Genomic DNA, 17050 nt, shown 5'->3' with positions numbered 1-17050 from the left:
TTGGCGGAAAAAAAAAAGCCAAAAAAAAAAAAAGGTCCACGCCAAAATAGTAAATTAACCGCAGATAGAAGACAATAAAACCCATAAATCTAGCTAAACAATAGTTGCAAACCCTTTGGCTACCCTCTTTTTTTTTCTATTATTATTCTGCCTTTCTTTTCATCACCGCTTTTTGCTATATTTTGAGACTGCGTGGGCCCAACAGCTGATGGCCACTTTGATTTCCCGCCTATCACAATAATTATTAATATAGGCACTTGAGAAAGCAGTTGATCACATACAAACAGGATACCTGTTTATTGTTACATATCGAACTACTTCAAAAAAAAAAAAAAAAGACATGTTGGCAATAATACTACACTTGTTTTCTCTTCTGGCATATCTTATCAGTGGCCAACCGGTAGTTCACGATGCTCCAAAGGCAAGAGTAAACCAATATCAAGTAAATGAGTTGCCAGGCTTAGATAAGATCAATTCTATCCTTCAGCCGCAAATGTATGCGGGCCATCTAACTCTCCACGAATCTAACCACACCAACTACTTTTTTTGGAAATTCGAACAAAAATCGCAAAATACTGACAACAGTGATGGTAACAATAAATTGGTGATTTGGCTAAATGGAGGCCCTGGTTGCTCATCTATGGATGGCGCATTAATGGAGGTAGGACCACTCAGAATTACACCTGAAGGGGAAGTGTATTTCAATAATGGAACTTGGTTGGAGCTGGCATCAATGGTATTTTTAGATCAACCTGTAGGAACGGGGTTTAGTTATGGTGATCAATATCATAATGAGTTAACGGATATTAGTTTCGATTTTCTAATTTTCTTGGAGAAATATTTCGAATTATTTCCAGCTGATCTTAAGAAGGAACTTTATATTGCTGGGGAAAGTTATGCGGGCCAGTTCATGCCATACTTTGCTAAGTATATTCTCGATTACAATGAAGACCCATCAACCACTACCAAATATAATTTGAAAGGGATCCTTATTGGTAATGGGTGGATTTCTGCTAGTTACACTGGTTTATCGTACATTCCATTTGCCTTGGAGTCGGGGATCATCACCGGTAAAGAGGAATTTATGAGTAGGGTTTATTCCAAGCAAGAGGCGTGTCAAAATGGATTGAATACTATTACTAAAGACTCTTCACAGGAAGCAAAAAACACCGTTGACCATAAATGTGACGCCATCCTCACAACTTTATTGGATGTTCTTCATCAGCATTCGGACACCCTGGAATGTATCAACATGTATGATGTTAGATTGATGGATTCCTTCCCATCATGTGGAATGAATTGGCCACCTGATATCAATTATCTTTATCCTTTTTTATCTGATGAGCTGATTCAAAGAGATTTGAATTTAAATGAAGAATATTTCGAAAAACAGGCATCAGATCCTCATAATCCAAATAAAGGAGGTACATATTGGCAAGAATGTAACACTAGAGTGGGGATTACCTTGGTCAATGAAAAATCTTCTTCTTCCGAAGAAATTCTACCAGAAGTTTTAAGCAAGTTGCCAGTATTATTGTTCAATGGTGACAAGGATATTATTTGTAATTACATTGGTACCGAAAATTTTATCCATGATTTGACTTGGAATGGTTATAGAGGGTTTTCTGAGAGACTGCACTCGGTAGACTGGTATTATAATGATACTGCTGTTGGTAAAGTATGGCATGAAAGAAACTTAACGTACGTTAGGGTTTATAACAGTAGTCATATGGTTCCATTTGACTTGCCAGATGTTTCCAGAGGGATCTTTGATTTGATGATTGACAATTTTGTCACGGAAACAAAACAACCACCAGCTGCTGGTAATGAGGAAGAGGTGATTGTTACTCCAGTTTACAATGTTTCTTCATCGACATATTATTACATGCATCTTCGAAATAAATCGCGATTGCAATTCCTTGAAAATTATTTCCATTTCAGATATCTCGTTTACCTTGTGACTATCGGGGTAATACTATACGGTCTCTTTTATTATAACTCTAAGGGCGTTTCGCATGATACTCCGCACTCCATCTTATCCAGGAAAAAGCAGCGCGAGGATACTCTATCGGCTGCCGCCGTTCTTAATGGAATTGGCTTATCATCTAGAAGAGTAGGCAAAAAGAAATCTGTTCAATGGGCGGACTTACAATCAAATGAAGAAGATACTGCAGGTGACCTTGAACAAAGTGGTAGCGGGGCTGATACTACCAATTTCGCTCCATTTTCTCAGGCTCGCTCGGCAGACTTGGCCAATGGAAATAATGAGTTCGGGGAAGATTTAGGGTTTAATCCACATCCATCCACTACTAATGATAATAACAATAATTCTCAGGATAAATTTAACTCATTTCTCAATAAATTTGGCCTCCTGAGGCCCTTCAAGGATAATGTGAAATATCACAAGGCTAGTAATTACGATATTGAAGAAGAAATAGAAATGGTGGATCATTTTGAAGGCATGCCATCTTCTGAAAGAGAAGCATTGAGAGGACCAGGAAATGATGAATTCATGTTGGGTGAAGATGATGCGGATTTCGAAGTTAGCGACGAAGATGATTTGGCATATGGCGGAAACAGAAAATGATAATTTCCATAAATGGTACTCTTTATTGACCTTGAATGAATATCGATTCATGATATTCAACTTTTCTACGCTTTCCTCTTACTCTTTTCTCTATGACATATATTCGGACTTACTTTTCTTTTTTCTTATAAACGTGGAGACCTTTTGTATTTTGGAAACATGTCATTGTTTCCTTGCTGTTAATATTCATAAATGAATTAATATTTGATTATAGATCACTAAATCTTCTTAGATCAATTGGATGATAGCATTGATAAACCTGACACGTGCCGGACCACGTGAAAGATTTTTTTTTTTTCTTTCTCCCAAAGAAAAAAATTCGAAAGCGAAAAATTGGAGATTTCAGATACTTTGGACATATTTCACTGTATATTATTTATATATATAACCAAGATATTACAATATGGTTAATCTTGCTGCCAGATTCCACGATGCCAAATGGCTTTTGAGCAAAGGGTACTCTCCTCTGGTGTATCTTTTCAGAAACTTGGAAAGTGGTCAAGTCATTTATTCACAATTTCCATATTTTGCAGAACGTCAAATCAAAAAACAATTCCAACGTCCAAACTGGCAAAACCGTCTCCCATCTACTAGAAAAGATATCTGGAGAATCATGTCTGTTGTTTCGTTCGACAACCACGAAAAAGCTGTGGATGCCTACAATGCGCTTGTCGAACTCAGACATTTGAGAGACGTGGGTCAAAAGAAGTTGGCTAATTCATTCAGAAAGAAGAACGAAGATGGGAACATCTGGTACTCCGCACAATATCGTCCAACTTGGACCCAAGAGTCGGTAGCTGATCTTACAACCGTTATTGATGAATTGAAGTTGGAAAACACCAAGATATTTTGGGAAGATTTGTGGAGAAAGGGTGATGACAAGTACTGGAACCAGGAATTGGTAGAACACAGACAACTAGAAAAATTCAGTCCAAGAGAAGAATCAGTGGTGTTGAAGAGATTGGGTGAGAAAGTCAAGGCGGAATTTGCCTTATTGAAAGAATCGCAAAACGCAGAAACTTTGTCGTGATTATGCGCGGTTTTTATTTTTCTTTAGTAAATGGAAGCCGAGGAGAAAATACAAGATTTCATTTATGCTTCATTTTTGTTTCTTCCTGTTGATAATGTTATATGTTTTTGTTTTTCTCTGTGATGTGTTATTTCGGTACTTTTTTTTTTAATTATTTCTTCAAAAACTGATATAGTACGTGCTCCTCCATTTTTGTACATAACCGATTTCCTGGTTGGACTTGGGAAAACAACCATAATAAAATTTTGTATTGTTATAAATCTCAATAATGTTAGAATTACAGTGTCAATGGCGAAAAAACATTAATGCTAAAGAGACCAAAGAAGAGGAATCTTCCAGTGTAGATAAGACCAATATTCAAAGACTGTACAGCAAGAATCTTTGAGAAACCTTGGCTGCTATACCTGATTCAGAAACCAACGCTGAGAAAGTTAGTTAAGGCACTACAGCTACTTTTTGATCTCAATAGCACTGTTAGAAATTGATTATTGGCCGGTTTATGTTAGGATAATGATGGTTTGAGGTACTTTTTCTACATCTTTTAATTAAAAATTACCAGTTAGTCTGTATATTTAATAAGAATACTTAATTCCTCTGTTACTTCTATTCTTTCGAGAAGTTTTCAAAAGTCTTCAGGTTTATCATAGCCCAATGTTTTTCTATATTCTCATCTAAATTTTTCTCTGACGTCTTTCTTCCTGTTGATACCTGTTGACCAAGAAATTCCTAAATCTATCACTTTGATATCAACCAAGTCTTTTTGAAATACAGTTGCATCACGTATATCACCATGCCCCCACACCGGCACAATGTATACATTGTAATCAATATATTTTACTGATGCAAATCAAAGCTGATCTCAAAAACCTCTTTCCATCAGACTCATTCTTAATCAAATTATCACCAAATAGCTTAAAATCGAATTTTCAAAGATTATACAATTTGATATATGGATCCTCGGCATATTTCAATTCTTCAGCTTTTTTAATTTCTTGTGGTTCAGCAACATTTTTATTGTCAGAGTAAACAAATACCATTTCGATAACGGTACGAACTAAATTTTTGGTTTGTTTGTTTTTGACTAAAATTGCGTACGATTTTATCTCACTAATAATGAGACTAGTGTAGTAGTAGAATATCTTTTGGCGAGTATTGGAATTTTTGGGTGAGGAGACGTTTAAAAAGCATCGAAAGTAATCAAAGATTTTGTATAGTTTATTCTAAAAACCTACGACAAGAGACCATATTCTGTTAGGCTTGCCTCCAATTTTCATGCACGTCTTTTTTGAGTGCCTCAACACACGGACCTTCAATAAAATCAATCTCCCCTTCCTTGATAATATCAAAAGCAAAATTGAAATAATCATATATCAAAGCTCTGTTAATGAAGTTACCGGCATATTTTTGTTGTGTTAATGTAGCTCAAAATATTTACCAAATATTTTCCCAAAAAACGATCTTGCAATCTCATCTCTCTTGGCCAATTCTGGCCGCGATTTCTTCGTTTCCAGTGCTGTTTCCATGAGCCTGAGGATTCCCCCACCAATAGGTCTTCGGAAGGTTTCAACGATTTCACATGTACTTACTTTATCAGCCGCAAATTTGAAAAACTTTCGCGCGCAATTTGTCAAAATTCATGAGAAAAAGGGACGATCCATCGACCGATATACCAGTGAGAGCCTTTGAACATAAAATCTGAATTATCAATTGATTAATACTTCTCATAAACTCAAATGTTTTCATGTTGAAACCGAAAAACCTGGGCAAGCATTCTCTGCAGCTGTTATATTCTTCACTAAACTTCTTGAAGCTTTCCGAAAGACAGCATGATGGTTTATATTTAAAATTTTGCAGCCTAATCAACAGGGAAACTTCCTTCATCTGGTGAAATTTTCTCTTTTCCTTTTCCGGTTCTATTTAGTGGATTCTGACCAGGGTGGCTCAGTGATTGCTTTCTCTTTCCCATTTTTGGGGACAAATTTTTTTCTTCTCTGTTTTGAAGGAGGTTTTCGCAGATGGAGAGTCTTTCAGATATTTTATAGCATGTATTTTCCAATAGTTTTTAGATATATTTTGTGATTTATGATGAAATAGAGTGAAGTAACTTTGAGAGAGGGTGGATAATTAATTGAGACGAATAAACCACGGTTTTGGATCCTGCAGACACAAAAGAGAAGGAAGTGAGCTATTATCATCATTATGACGGGAAAACTAATCTTTTTGACCTTCTCTAGTCAAATGTAGTCGAGGTTTCCTTGGATTCTCAGTGCTTTTAAACCACATTCAGGTTTCAGGTCTAGCGATTGTTTGGCTCTTCAGTTTATTCGCTCGTTTCCCTAGTGATTCGAATAAGAAAGAGAGAATTTAGCTGCATCCACATCATCTAACACTAAGGTGACCACCATCCATCTTGCCCCCCTCCAATAAAAAAAAAAAAAAAAGAAGACAATAAATATAAGTTGGAAATTGCGGTTATAAACAAAGCGTGGAAGGAAGGTTACGACCCCCCTGCAAGCGCCATCACCCGGCCTTGCCAACACCCACCCAGAACAGAGAATCGAACGGTACAGCAGCAGCAGCAGCAGTGGGGGATCGTACATTTTTTTCGTTTAAAAAACCCAACAGTGTGGAAAGAATTCTTTGGGTTCTTCTTCTTAATTATCGCCCCATTGGTGAATATATCATACAATTTCTAACAACAAATAACAACAATAACAACAAAAATGGTTGCTCCTGTCTATATCGTTTCTGCCTCCAGAACTCCAATTGGTTCTTTCCAAAGCTCGTTGTCTTCTCTCAGCTTTGTTGATTTGGGTGCCCACGCTGTCAAGGGCGCTTTGGAAAAAGTCCCAGAGATCAAGCCTGAAGATGTCGAAGAAATCGTTTTCGGTAACGTTCTCCAGGCCAATGTTGGTCAAAACCCTGCCAGACAAGTCGGTTTGAATGCTGGTCTCAGCAAGAAGGTTGTGGCCACCACCATTAACAAGGTCTGTGCCTCCGGTACCAAATCGATTATTGTTGGTGCCCAAACCATTTTGTGTGGATCCGCTGACATCGTCATTGCCGGTGGGGCTGAATCCATGAGTAACACTCCACATTACCTTGCCAACTCAAGAACTGGTAACAAGTTTGGTAACGGTACTTTGATCGACGGTATTCAAAGAGATGGTTTGTTCGACGCTTACGATGGTCAAGCCATGGGGGTTGCTGCCGAAAAATGTGCCAAGGACTACGAATTCTCCAGAGACGACCAAGACAACTACGCCGTTGACTCTTACAAGAAGGCCCAACAAGCACATGCCGACGGTAAGTTCAAGGACGAAATCTCTCCAGTCACCATCAAGGGTTTCAGAGGTAAGCCAGACACCGTTGTCTCTGTCGATGAAGAATCTACTAGATTGAACGAAGGTAAATTGAGAAGTGCTAGACCAGTATTCGCCAAGGAAAACGGTACTGTGACTGCTCCAAATGCTTCTCCAATCAACGACGGTGGTGCTGCGGTTGTGCTTGTCAGTGAAAAGAAATTGAAGGAATTGGGATTGAAGCCAATTGCTAAGATTTTGGGTTGGGGTGAAGCTGAAAGAGATCCAGTTGATTTCACCGTCGCTCCATCCTTGGCGATTCCAAAAGCTTTGGAACACGCCGGTGTTAAGACTGAAGACGTTGATTTCTTTGAATTGAACGAAGCTTTCTCTGTGGTTGGTTTGGCTAACACCAAGATTTTGGGTCTTGATCCAAAGAAGGTCAATATTTACGGTGGTGCTGTTGCCATTGGTCACCCATTGGGTTGTTCTGGTGCCAGAATTGTTGTTACTTTGTTGAGTGTATTGAAGCAAGAAGGTGGTAAGATTGGTGCTGTTGGTATTTGTAACGGTGGTGGTGGTGCCTCTGCTCTTGTTATTGAAGCTTTGTAGAGATGAAAAAAAAAAATTAAAAAAATTATTTACCTTTTTTCATCTAAGTTTTTTGTTTCAATTTTTCATTTTTGCTCATTCCACAAAGTCCATTATTATTATTCATTATTAATCTTTTCTGCTTGTATTCCCAATAGATAATTTCTCATATCATTCAAAATTGTAAATCTTTACAAGAGACGTTAGTGTAACATAAAATAACATAACATAACTAAAAGTGAAGAAAAAAAACGTACATGTAATAATATTTTTGTTTATCCAAGAGTATATACATAAAAATAAATGAAGGGAATGGTAATAGCAATCACTTTGCTCATTTGATCTTCTTATCCTTGATCTTGATAGTTTCATTATCGACGAAAATACCTTTACCCTTATATGGTTCAGGAGGACGGAATTTTCTCAAATTAGCTGCGAACAACTTGACTTGTTGCTTGCTGATCCCTTCAATCACCACTCTGGTTGGCACTGGACTAGACACCGTCAATCCATCAGGAACATCTAAACCTTGGTTGTCGGAGGCCCCAACTTTCAACGAAACGTGTTTTTTACCAGGGTTAGCAACACTATCAATGATGGTGGCTCTGTAACCGGTCCCCACCAATTTCAAAATCGCCAAATGACCCTCAGTGACCCCGGTGATATTGTTTCTCAATGTTGCGGACACTGTTCCCCACATGGACCGCTGGATTCTATCGTCGGTATTGTTGACGGATACTTGAATCTTGCCAATATTGTTGTTTTCTGCCGTTGGGCCATTGATGTTCACGTTGACGAAATCTGGGACAATAAAACCAAGTTCCCCTCTTGGCCCCCCGATCTTGATGTTCTGGGATAACGTGATAGACTTGCGTCCTTTCAAGACAATTCTAGGATTGTCAATTGATTCCACTTTACAACTGATGTCCGGAGTGAGGTAAATCGGCGCCGACCCAATGTGTGATTGACGGAACACGGTGGTGGAAAACCCTCTGAGCTGCTGCTGTCTATTGATAGAGGTTATCGTTCTGTAGAAACTCATCTTGGGATGGGACCTGTGGGACAATACTTACTCTATTATCACCACCATCTTTTATCATCATCAATTTTTTTTTTTTTTTTCAAACCTTTCTGCGAGAACGAAAAATTTCTTTGAGATCGCGGGCTGCGAACCAGAGCACTACAGGTTACGAGCCTGCGGTTTGAAGCCAAAAAAAAAAAAAAAAAATTTCCAGAAATTTTTCTCATCGCCTGGATTGAATTGATACTGTATTATATTTTCCATTTGATATATATATTGTCATTATATTTTCTATTTCATATTTATTGTCTTTCTTTTAATAATTTAGGACACAAAAATGGTTAGAAAACTCAAACATCATGAACAGAAATTACTCAAGAAGGTTGATTTCTTCGACTGGAAGCAGGATCAAGGCCATCGTGATGGTGAGGTGATGCGCCGGTACCATGTGCAAGACCGTGAGGATTATCATAAATATAACAAGATCTGCGGGGAGATACGGAAACTTGCCCGACAATTGTCGCTATTGGCTCCCCAGGACCCCATCAGAGTGAAGCACGAACAACTTCTCCTCGAAAAACTCTACACCATGGGAATCATCAATGGTAAATCCAAGGTATCCCAGCTCGAAAACAGCGTCACGGTGGCAGCTATGTGTCGTAGAAGAATTGGGGTGGTTATGCAAAGATTGAAGATGGCAGAAACTATTGCGGACGCCGTGAAGTTCATTGAACAAGGACATGTGAGAGTCGGTACCGACGTGATCACCGACCCGGCATTCTTGGTGACTAGAGACATGGAAGATTACTTGACATGGTCCAATGGCAGTAAGATTAGACGGAATATTGCAAGTTTCAAGAATAAGGTTGATGATTTCGATTTGGACGATTGATTTTGTTTTGTTGGTTTTGTCTAGTTAGTTGCTTTAGATTCTTCATTATGTATTATTATTTTTTGCTGCTCTAATATATATATATATATATACAGTGATTTCATATTTTATTCCTACCAACCACCGTAAATGTTCATACTAGTGTAACAAATCAATTCATAGTTTTCTTCGTACTGCAGCACCGGGATTCATTCATACGATACAAAACTACAAGAATATTTCGTAGCATAATGCTGTAATTATTCGTACCAGCAGGAAGAAAATTCATACTACAATTATAAAGTATTTTATGCCTTCAGTATTCAAGAAAATTAATACTTGATCTTCAAACAAGCACCTAATGTATCTGATGGCCTCTTTGCGTGCTCATAACCAAGGGTTGTTCCGTATGAAGCTATTTTGTTATTTTTTCATTCCAGTTTTATATTTTTTTCTTAATTTTTCTTCATTCCATTTTCTAAATTTTTTTGTCTTTTTGTATTTCTTTTCAAAAGAGCTGTTGCTCGTTATTAGTTTCTATTTGCTGAATTACTGACTTTACGAAGACATACAAGTGATTAGCTGTAGTACCTCTACTCACTTTCTCAGCATTTGTTTCTGAATCAAGTGTTCTCTTCTTATCGGAGAAAGCCACTGGTGCTCTGCGCTTTATAAGCTGAAACGCCTTCTTCCATAGCTAGCTACCAAAATCTTTGTTGTACAGGTTGCCTATAGTGTCTGTAAGGGCCTCTCTATATTTCCTTGTCTCCTCCATTTCTTCAGTATTCATATCTTCACATTTTTTGAAGATCACTTCATCTAGCTCCATGGTGGTTGATTGTACTACGCTCCTATAATTACTATAACCAATCTAGTGATGACATAGTGGCACTGAATTGCACAATACTTGTGAGAAATCATTACCTTATGCGAGCAGACATTCTACCATGCCATATATTCTTTCCTATTGACTAAAAATGCCATCATATGTGTACTATGAGTGTCCGGTATTGTAGAAATAGCACCGAGTTCTGCAAAACTGAGTATTTTTTGATTAAATTAAGTAGCAAAGAGGCTTTCGGAAGCATTAGTAGAAAAAACATTGATTTGAATATTTGAAGTAAAATGGTATGGACAATTACAATGAAATGTTCTTGTAGTTTGGTATGAATGAATCCCCGGTGCGGTGGTAAAAGTACCGGGGGTCGGTATGAATTACTTTTTGCCACTAGTACGAACATTTCCGGTGGTAGGTACGATTAAAAAATGAAATCACTGTACAAGATTCTCAATCCGTCGATCAACATGAGACCAAGCTTATATTAGGCAAGGCTTATTCAATATATATAATTAAGAAACACACAAAATTATTATTTGTGGCAGTCACAAGAATCTACTTCTTCTTCTGCGGTCAGCAAAGCCAACTACCAAAGAGTTGATGGAGTATAGAATACCAGTTGTTCCCGAAAGATAATAACCCGAGGTGATATGAGGTCCTTTTGAAGTTTTATACCAGATGTTATTACAAATACTATTCGCCACGAATGCAAAGATATTAATACCTCCAGTGGCAATAACTCTCGTCTTCTTGTTGGATTTAAAATATTCTTGTGCCCAAGCCCAGTAAAGACCAGCAGTAGCCAAAGCCCACCCAGTATTACAGTACAAGAAAAATCTAAATGCTCTGTTTTCAGGATAAAGTGGGGTTGCTCCCAAGCAAATATTAACGACAAAGGCAACAATCCCAGATACCAAAATTGGTGGCCAACGTTGACCGCGAAGAATGGTATCTGATAACCAACCACTGATCAAGGCGACCACAGTTTGAACAGCATAAATTATCGATGCATAGTGGTCGATCTGGCCGATTGTGTAGCTTCCCTTCTCTCTCTTATTCCAGGATTTTAACCACAAAGAAAAAAATGGCGTGACCAATGAGGTGATATCTTGAAGAACCCCAAACAACCAGAATGCCCAAACTTCCCAGGTAGATAATGCCGCAAAAATATCTGAGAATTGAAAATGGTATTCATCCTGTTCTTGCTCAGGCAACCTTTTTTTCAAGTAAGCGATTTCTTCCTCGTTTAAGATAAAATCGGCTTTTCTATTAGATAATCTATCTGGGAAGAAAAAATATTGAGGGATTAGTAATCCCATTGAAATGACACCATCAATGATGAAAACCCATCGCCAACCAGCACGTCCACTGACACCGTTCAAGCCGTTGTAGACCCCTGAAGCAACATAACCACCGAAAAAAGACCCAATGGAAGTAGAAGATTGTAAGATAACCGCTCTTTTGGCCAATTCCAGAGGAGTATAATAAGTACCAAGGATGTAAGATAAGGCTGGATAGTGACCACACTCAAAGATTCCAAGAATAGTTCTTGCAACAATCAATTGTGTTGGGGTTTTCACCGCAGCTTGGGCAAAAGTGACAATTATCCATAACATTTCGATCAAAATGATGAAATACTTACTGTTCATTTTCACCATTAGAAATGCAGCAGGAAAACCAAAGATCATGGAAGCAATGTTGTAGCCGGTGTTAGCATAATTGTATTGGTTACCAACAATACCCAAATCTTCACGCAAACCATTAACGTAAGCGTACGTTAAGTTGATTTTATCCAAATATTTGACAAATGTCGCGGCACAAGCAAAGAACAACAATGTACAATCGAGTTTGCATATGATTTTAGCGTGTTTTTTGTCAGGATGGCCCCAGGTATCCCAGATATGTCTTGTCCATTTTGTATTTTCTAAGATAACTTCGGAATCATTGGTAAGCTTTGGGCTAATTTCTTCAACACTCTGAGAAACATGTATTGGTTTGGATATCGACCCTCTGTCCTCTATGCTATGCACAGTGGAAACCATAATATTGGTATTGATATCAAGTTATATGTATGTGTAGTGAGATTTTTGAGAAAGAAAAATAAGGAGCGGCTGACTCCAAGGATAAACTTGACATTTATATTCAATTATTCAGCCGTTGTAGATTATGTAAATTTCTGATAAGACCCTTCTCATCTGAAATGCACACCATATACACACACTTTAACATAAAAGTATGTGACATGAAGAAAGTCAATTATTGGTGATATTTCCGTGAAAGAGAAAAAAGGGCTGATAAGGCTGTATTTTTTTTTTTTTTTGACCACTTGTGTGGCTTACAGTACCGTACACATTATGAACACACAATTTTAAAAAAACCAATAGCATACATCTAGATCATACCTAGTTACATGATAGATCCAATGGCCGCAATTTTTTCTCAATAGAGGTTTTTGATGCAGCGTCACGTGTGTTTGCCCAACATCGCTCTCACCACAAATGTGGAAGGATATCAGGAAACTTCCGAAACCATTAGTAATTATCATCTATATATTACTTCCTGGTTTTCTTGTTATTTATGAGCACTAATTTATCCTAAGGACCAATATTTTAATTTATATATCTGCACAAATACACGGTAACATGACCGCAACTGATTACCACATTAAACATGAGAAAGATGGGTTCTTTGTATCCTTGGACAGCGTCGAGGTAAACAACTCCAGAATTGTCAACGGATACGTTTTCCCTCTAGTGCTACAAGTTTCTGCATCCGACATCACAAACAAAAAAGTCATTACAAGCCTAATATCAGAAATATCATCCAATGGCACATTCACCGATTTGTTGGCCAACCATGGAGCAGTGTTATTGAGAGGTTTTAACGATAACTCTGGTGAGACATTCTCCAAGTATATTACTGCTATAGAAAGTTCCAGAGGCAGAACTCCTTTTGAACAGATTGGTTTGGCTGGTAAAAGACATAAATGGGCCGAGAATGTTTTTACTGCCAATGAAGGTCCTCCTAACACCAGATTCTACCAGCATAATGAATATGCTAGGTACTTTCACTTCCCATCAAACATTCATTTCTTTTCCCACAAGGCCACAAAAAACGGTGGTGGAGGATCTCCAATTGCTCACTCTGGGGAATTCTACCAAAGAATTTTTCAAGAAATCCCCGAATTCATCTACGAATTAGCCAACAGAAAGTTGATCAGTGTTCAAGTTTATCCTTCAAGAACAACCCAATCTTCGACAACCAAAGGTAATGAATTCTATTGGGAGGATGAAGACTCGTTTGGTCAAGACATTGATTTCGAAAATGATAGTTTGGCTTTGAAAAAACAAAAAGCTGAACGTCAAATAACTAGATTGACTAACGATTTCTTATGGAATGAAGATGGTTCATTAACTATCAAGCAACATCTTCCTGCTTTTCGGACGCATCCAATAACTGGTAATACTGTGTTTTTCAATGGTATTTGTGGCAGATTCGGTACCTCAAAGGATAATAATGCTTTGGAACCGCCATATGTTGGCAAAAATGGTGGATTATATCTACCATCAACATATGACGATGGCACACCAATCCCGCTCAAGTACTTAGAAGTAGTATTGCGCATCTCCAGAGAGATTGAGTTTCTCCATAAGTGGGAGGAAGGTGATATTCTATTGATTGATAATTACCAAGTTTCTCACGGTAGAGAACCTTGGACTGTCGGTGATCAAAGAATAGTGCTAGTGAGTATGTGGGATGATTTGAAAGGTTTCAAACCAAAAGAATACATCCCCACAAGATCATAGTTAAAGATTTAGTTAGTTATAATTGCAAAAACTAAATAACTACCCAGAAAATTGAACCTTTCGCAGAAATTATAAAATCATGACTGTAGAGAAATAGTTGTATGTACTGAAATCTTCAGAAATGGTAAATGTAGATAAATAGGTACAATTGCGCACATTTACAGTACACTTATTTCATTTTTTAATCGTACCTACCACTGGAAATGTTCATACCAGTGGCAAAAAGTAATTCATACCGACCCCCGGTACTTTTACCACCGCACCGGGATTCATTCATACCAAACTACAAGAATATTTCATACCATTACACTGCAATTGTTCTTACCAACAATAAGAAAATTCACACTACATGTATAAATTATGTCGTGCGTTTAGTATTCAAGAAAATTAATATTTGAGATATCTAATGGCCTTTTTGATGGCTTGTAACCAAGTTTGTGTCCAGCATGGTTATTTTTTTATTCCAGTTTCATACTCTTCTTTGGTTCATTTTCTAATGTTTTTTTTCCTCTTTTTGTTTTCTTTTTAAAAGAGCTGCTGCTGCAAACAGAGATCATTATCATGCCTTGCAGCATGCCTGTAGAATCCCTCATAACTATCAAGAGCAATATTTTCCATAGCTTCTTTCACTCTTGGAGTCAATTGCTCTTTCTTACTCAAGTTTAATCTCTTGGCTTTGCTTTTATATACTGCTCAGAATTCTTCTATGATATTCAATCCTGGAGAATGAGGAAGCAAAAATACAAGTTCTAACCTACTCAGTGCGACCAATAATTGAAGATCACGACGTTTATGAATAGCAGCATGATCAGGAATTCAATATCTCAAATCTTTTAGCTTGTTATTAGTTTCTATTTGCTGAATTACTGAATTTACGAAGACATACAAGTGATTAGCTGTAGTACCTCTACTCACTTTCTCAGCATTTGTTTCTGAATCAAGTGTTCTCTTCTTATCGGAGAAAGCCACTGGTGCTCTGCGCTTTATAAGCTGAAACGCCTTCTTCCATAACTAGCTACCAAAATCTTTGTTGTACAGGTTGCCTATAGTGTCTGTAAGGGCCTCTCTGTATTTTCTTGTCTCCCCCATTTCTTCAGTATTCATATCTTCACATTTTTTGAAGATCACTTCATCTAGCTCCATGGTGGTTGATTGTACTACGCTCCTAAAAATAACTGCGGCCAAAGCAAGCTTTTAAGTCCATACTTACGTTTCATAGTAAAAGAATTACTGTAATTAATCTAGTGATCACATAGTTACCCTAAAGTGCACACAGATGTGAGAAATCATCGCTTTATATGGGGCACACCTTGTACCATACATTCATTCCTATTTGTTAAAAATATTATTATTAAAAGTAAGGAATTTGGTGGAAATCGATGACTTCGTCCAAAGTTGAGTATAAAACTGAGCTAATGGTGTAAATATTAGCTAACCAGTGGTTGGAAAACGAACAGAGAACACTGAAGAAAGTGCTGAGGACAGGCATGGTGAATAAGTACTGGAAAGTGTTATTCTCGTTATACCAGGCTTCGATGACTGGATCAGCGGTATGGTTAGTGTTTGGCTCTGGAGCACTGGAAAAGGTAGCTTTAGCAGCGGCGATAGCACTTGTGGTAATAATAGCAGAAACAGCCAATTGAGTAACAGTCTGGGAAGTGGTCGTGATCACGGAAGTGGTCGCGGTAGACTTTTTGTGGTAAGGCTTGTTTTGGGTCAGCATTATGATATCTTTGTACTTGTTCAAAGAGAGAGCGACTATCAGGTAAAGGATTCCTCTGTGGTAGTTAACGATGGTTTGAAGTAAGCGATAGCGTTTTGGTACGACCTCCATGTAATGGTTTAGTTGGGTAACATAGTAGTTAAAGTATATTAAAGAAGAATAAAAACTAAAAGGAATAGATGAAGTAAGCTTTTTATAGGTGAGAAAAGAAAGTAAGACTTACCTAAAAGGGAACTCAAAGGGAAATAAAAAGGTAGTCGGAGATAAAGAGGTTGTCGGAGATAAGGAATGGAGTTAAATAAAGAAGAGAGAAGAAAAGATAAAAACAATAAAAAGAAAGAAAGAGAAAGAAAAGTAAGAAAGTGTCTAGATCATTACATTACGTGTGTATTATAAGTATCCGGTGTTGTAGAAAATAACACCAAGTTCTGCAAAATTGAGTATTGTTTGATTAAGTCAAGTTAAGTAGCAAAAAAGCTTCTGAAACCATTAGTAGACAAAGGGTTGATATGAATAATTGAAATAAAATAGTGGGAATAATTAAAGTGTAATGGTATGAAATATTCTTGTAGTTTGGCATGAATGAGTTCTGGTGCAGCGGTACGAAAAAGACCGGAGGTCGGTATGAATTAATTTTTGCCACTAGTATGAGCATTTCCGGTAGTTGGTACGAATGAAAGATGAAATCACAGTAAATATAGCCTTTGGCGTGGGTGCTTTATCACTAAAAATTCGTGTTGGAATAGTAATACAGATTTTTAGGAACATTATCACACTTTCCTTAATCAATATTTTCCATGGCTTGTAATACAAGCTTGGTTTCATGTTAATCAATGGATTGAGAGTCTTATGTTACAATTCGATTTATTAATAATGGTTGTATCGAAAGAAATATTATTAATGACAAATTGCCTCATAGACGGTCATTAACAACAGTACTATGAGCACTGATCCTAGCTTCGTTAGTAATTATTTGGGATATAAAATTTTCGAAGCTTCAATAATGTAACTCCACTAGTAATGATTTTTTTTGTTCTGATTCTGGCAAAGAGTTAAAGCTTTTTATGTTGTTTATTTAAAAACTCTCGATGAGCAATTTGAGTTCATCATATTAACAGGGACGAAAACGCAATCAAGCTTCTTCACATCAATCTTCTTTCTTTTTGCTTATCTTCCAACATCACTCTAATCATCACTCGATAAAGTGGCATAGAAGTGTGTAAACTAAGATTGATTTCGCAAAGAAAAAGGTTATTTTGGCCATTAAACCACATTTAATGG

At 37.4% G+C, this 17050-nt stretch overlaps 8 protein-coding genes across 8 annotated transcripts; 5 read left to right on the top strand and 3 right to left on the bottom strand. All coding sequences in view use genetic code 12, as the record gives it.

Annotated features, from left to right (window-relative positions):
- Window positions 1–340: 340 nt before the first annotated feature.
- DASC09_027450 (S10 family peptidase) lies at window positions 341–2587 on the top strand (the record flags this gene model as incomplete). Its single annotated transcript, XM_064996348.1, has 1 exon — window positions 341–2587. The coding sequence occupies one exon, from the start codon at window positions 341–343 to the stop codon at window positions 2585–2587; it is 2247 nt and encodes a 748-aa protein (XP_064852420.1).
- A 403-nt stretch (window positions 2588–2990) lies between these two features.
- MHR1 (mitochondrial 54S ribosomal protein mL67 MHR1) lies at window positions 2991–3617 on the top strand (the record flags this gene model as incomplete). Its single annotated transcript, XM_064996347.1, has 1 exon — window positions 2991–3617. The coding sequence occupies one exon, from the start codon at window positions 2991–2993 to the stop codon at window positions 3615–3617; it is 627 nt and encodes a 208-aa protein (XP_064852419.1).
- Window positions 3618–6340: 2723 nt separating this feature from the next.
- ERG10 (acetyl-CoA C-acetyltransferase) lies at window positions 6341–7531 on the top strand (the record flags this gene model as incomplete). The annotated part of the gene is made up of 1 exon (XM_064996346.1): window positions 6341–7531. One exon carries the CDS (start codon window positions 6341–6343, stop codon window positions 7529–7531), a length of 1191 nt encoding a protein of 396 aa, XP_064852418.1.
- A 313-nt stretch (window positions 7532–7844) lies between these two features.
- MRPL6 (mitochondrial 54S ribosomal protein uL6m MRPL6) lies at window positions 7845–8552 on the bottom strand (the record flags this gene model as incomplete). Its single annotated transcript, XM_064996345.1, has 1 exon — window positions 7845–8552. The coding sequence occupies one exon, from the start codon at window positions 8550–8552 to the stop codon at window positions 7845–7847; it is 708 nt and encodes a 235-aa protein (XP_064852417.1).
- A 316-nt stretch (window positions 8553–8868) lies between these two features.
- IMP3 (snoRNA-binding rRNA-processing protein IMP3) lies at window positions 8869–9423 on the top strand (the record flags this gene model as incomplete). Its single annotated transcript, XM_064996344.1, has 1 exon — window positions 8869–9423. One exon carries the CDS (start codon window positions 8869–8871, stop codon window positions 9421–9423), a length of 555 nt encoding a protein of 184 aa, XP_064852416.1.
- Window positions 9424–10785: 1362 nt separating this feature from the next.
- DASC09_027400 (uncharacterized protein) lies at window positions 10786–12282 on the bottom strand (the record flags this gene model as incomplete). The annotated part of the gene is made up of 1 exon (XM_064996343.1): window positions 10786–12282. One exon carries the CDS (start codon window positions 12280–12282, stop codon window positions 10786–10788), a length of 1497 nt encoding a protein of 498 aa, XP_064852415.1.
- Window positions 12283–12882: 600 nt separating this feature from the next.
- Window positions 12883–14046, top strand: DASC09_027390 (uncharacterized protein; the record flags this gene model as incomplete). The annotated part of the gene is made up of 1 exon (XM_064996342.1): window positions 12883–14046. One exon carries the CDS (start codon window positions 12883–12885, stop codon window positions 14044–14046), a length of 1164 nt encoding a protein of 387 aa, XP_064852414.1.
- Window positions 14047–15397: 1351 nt separating this feature from the next.
- On the bottom strand, window positions 15398–15769 carry DASC09_027380 (uncharacterized protein; the record flags this gene model as incomplete). Its single annotated transcript, XM_064996341.1, has 1 exon — window positions 15398–15769. The coding sequence occupies one exon, from the start codon at window positions 15767–15769 to the stop codon at window positions 15398–15400; it is 372 nt and encodes a 123-aa protein (XP_064852413.1).
- Window positions 15770–17050: the final 1281 nt, after the last annotated feature.

The sequence above is a fragment of the Saccharomycopsis crataegensis genome (assembly GCF_037102585.1).
Source record: "Saccharomycopsis crataegensis DNA, jcf7180000000077, whole genome shotgun sequence".
Lineage (NCBI taxonomy): Eukaryota > Fungi > Ascomycota > Saccharomycetes > Ascoideales > Saccharomycopsidaceae > Saccharomycopsis > Saccharomycopsis crataegensis.
This window is presented reverse-complemented; position numbering and strand designations above follow the sequence as displayed.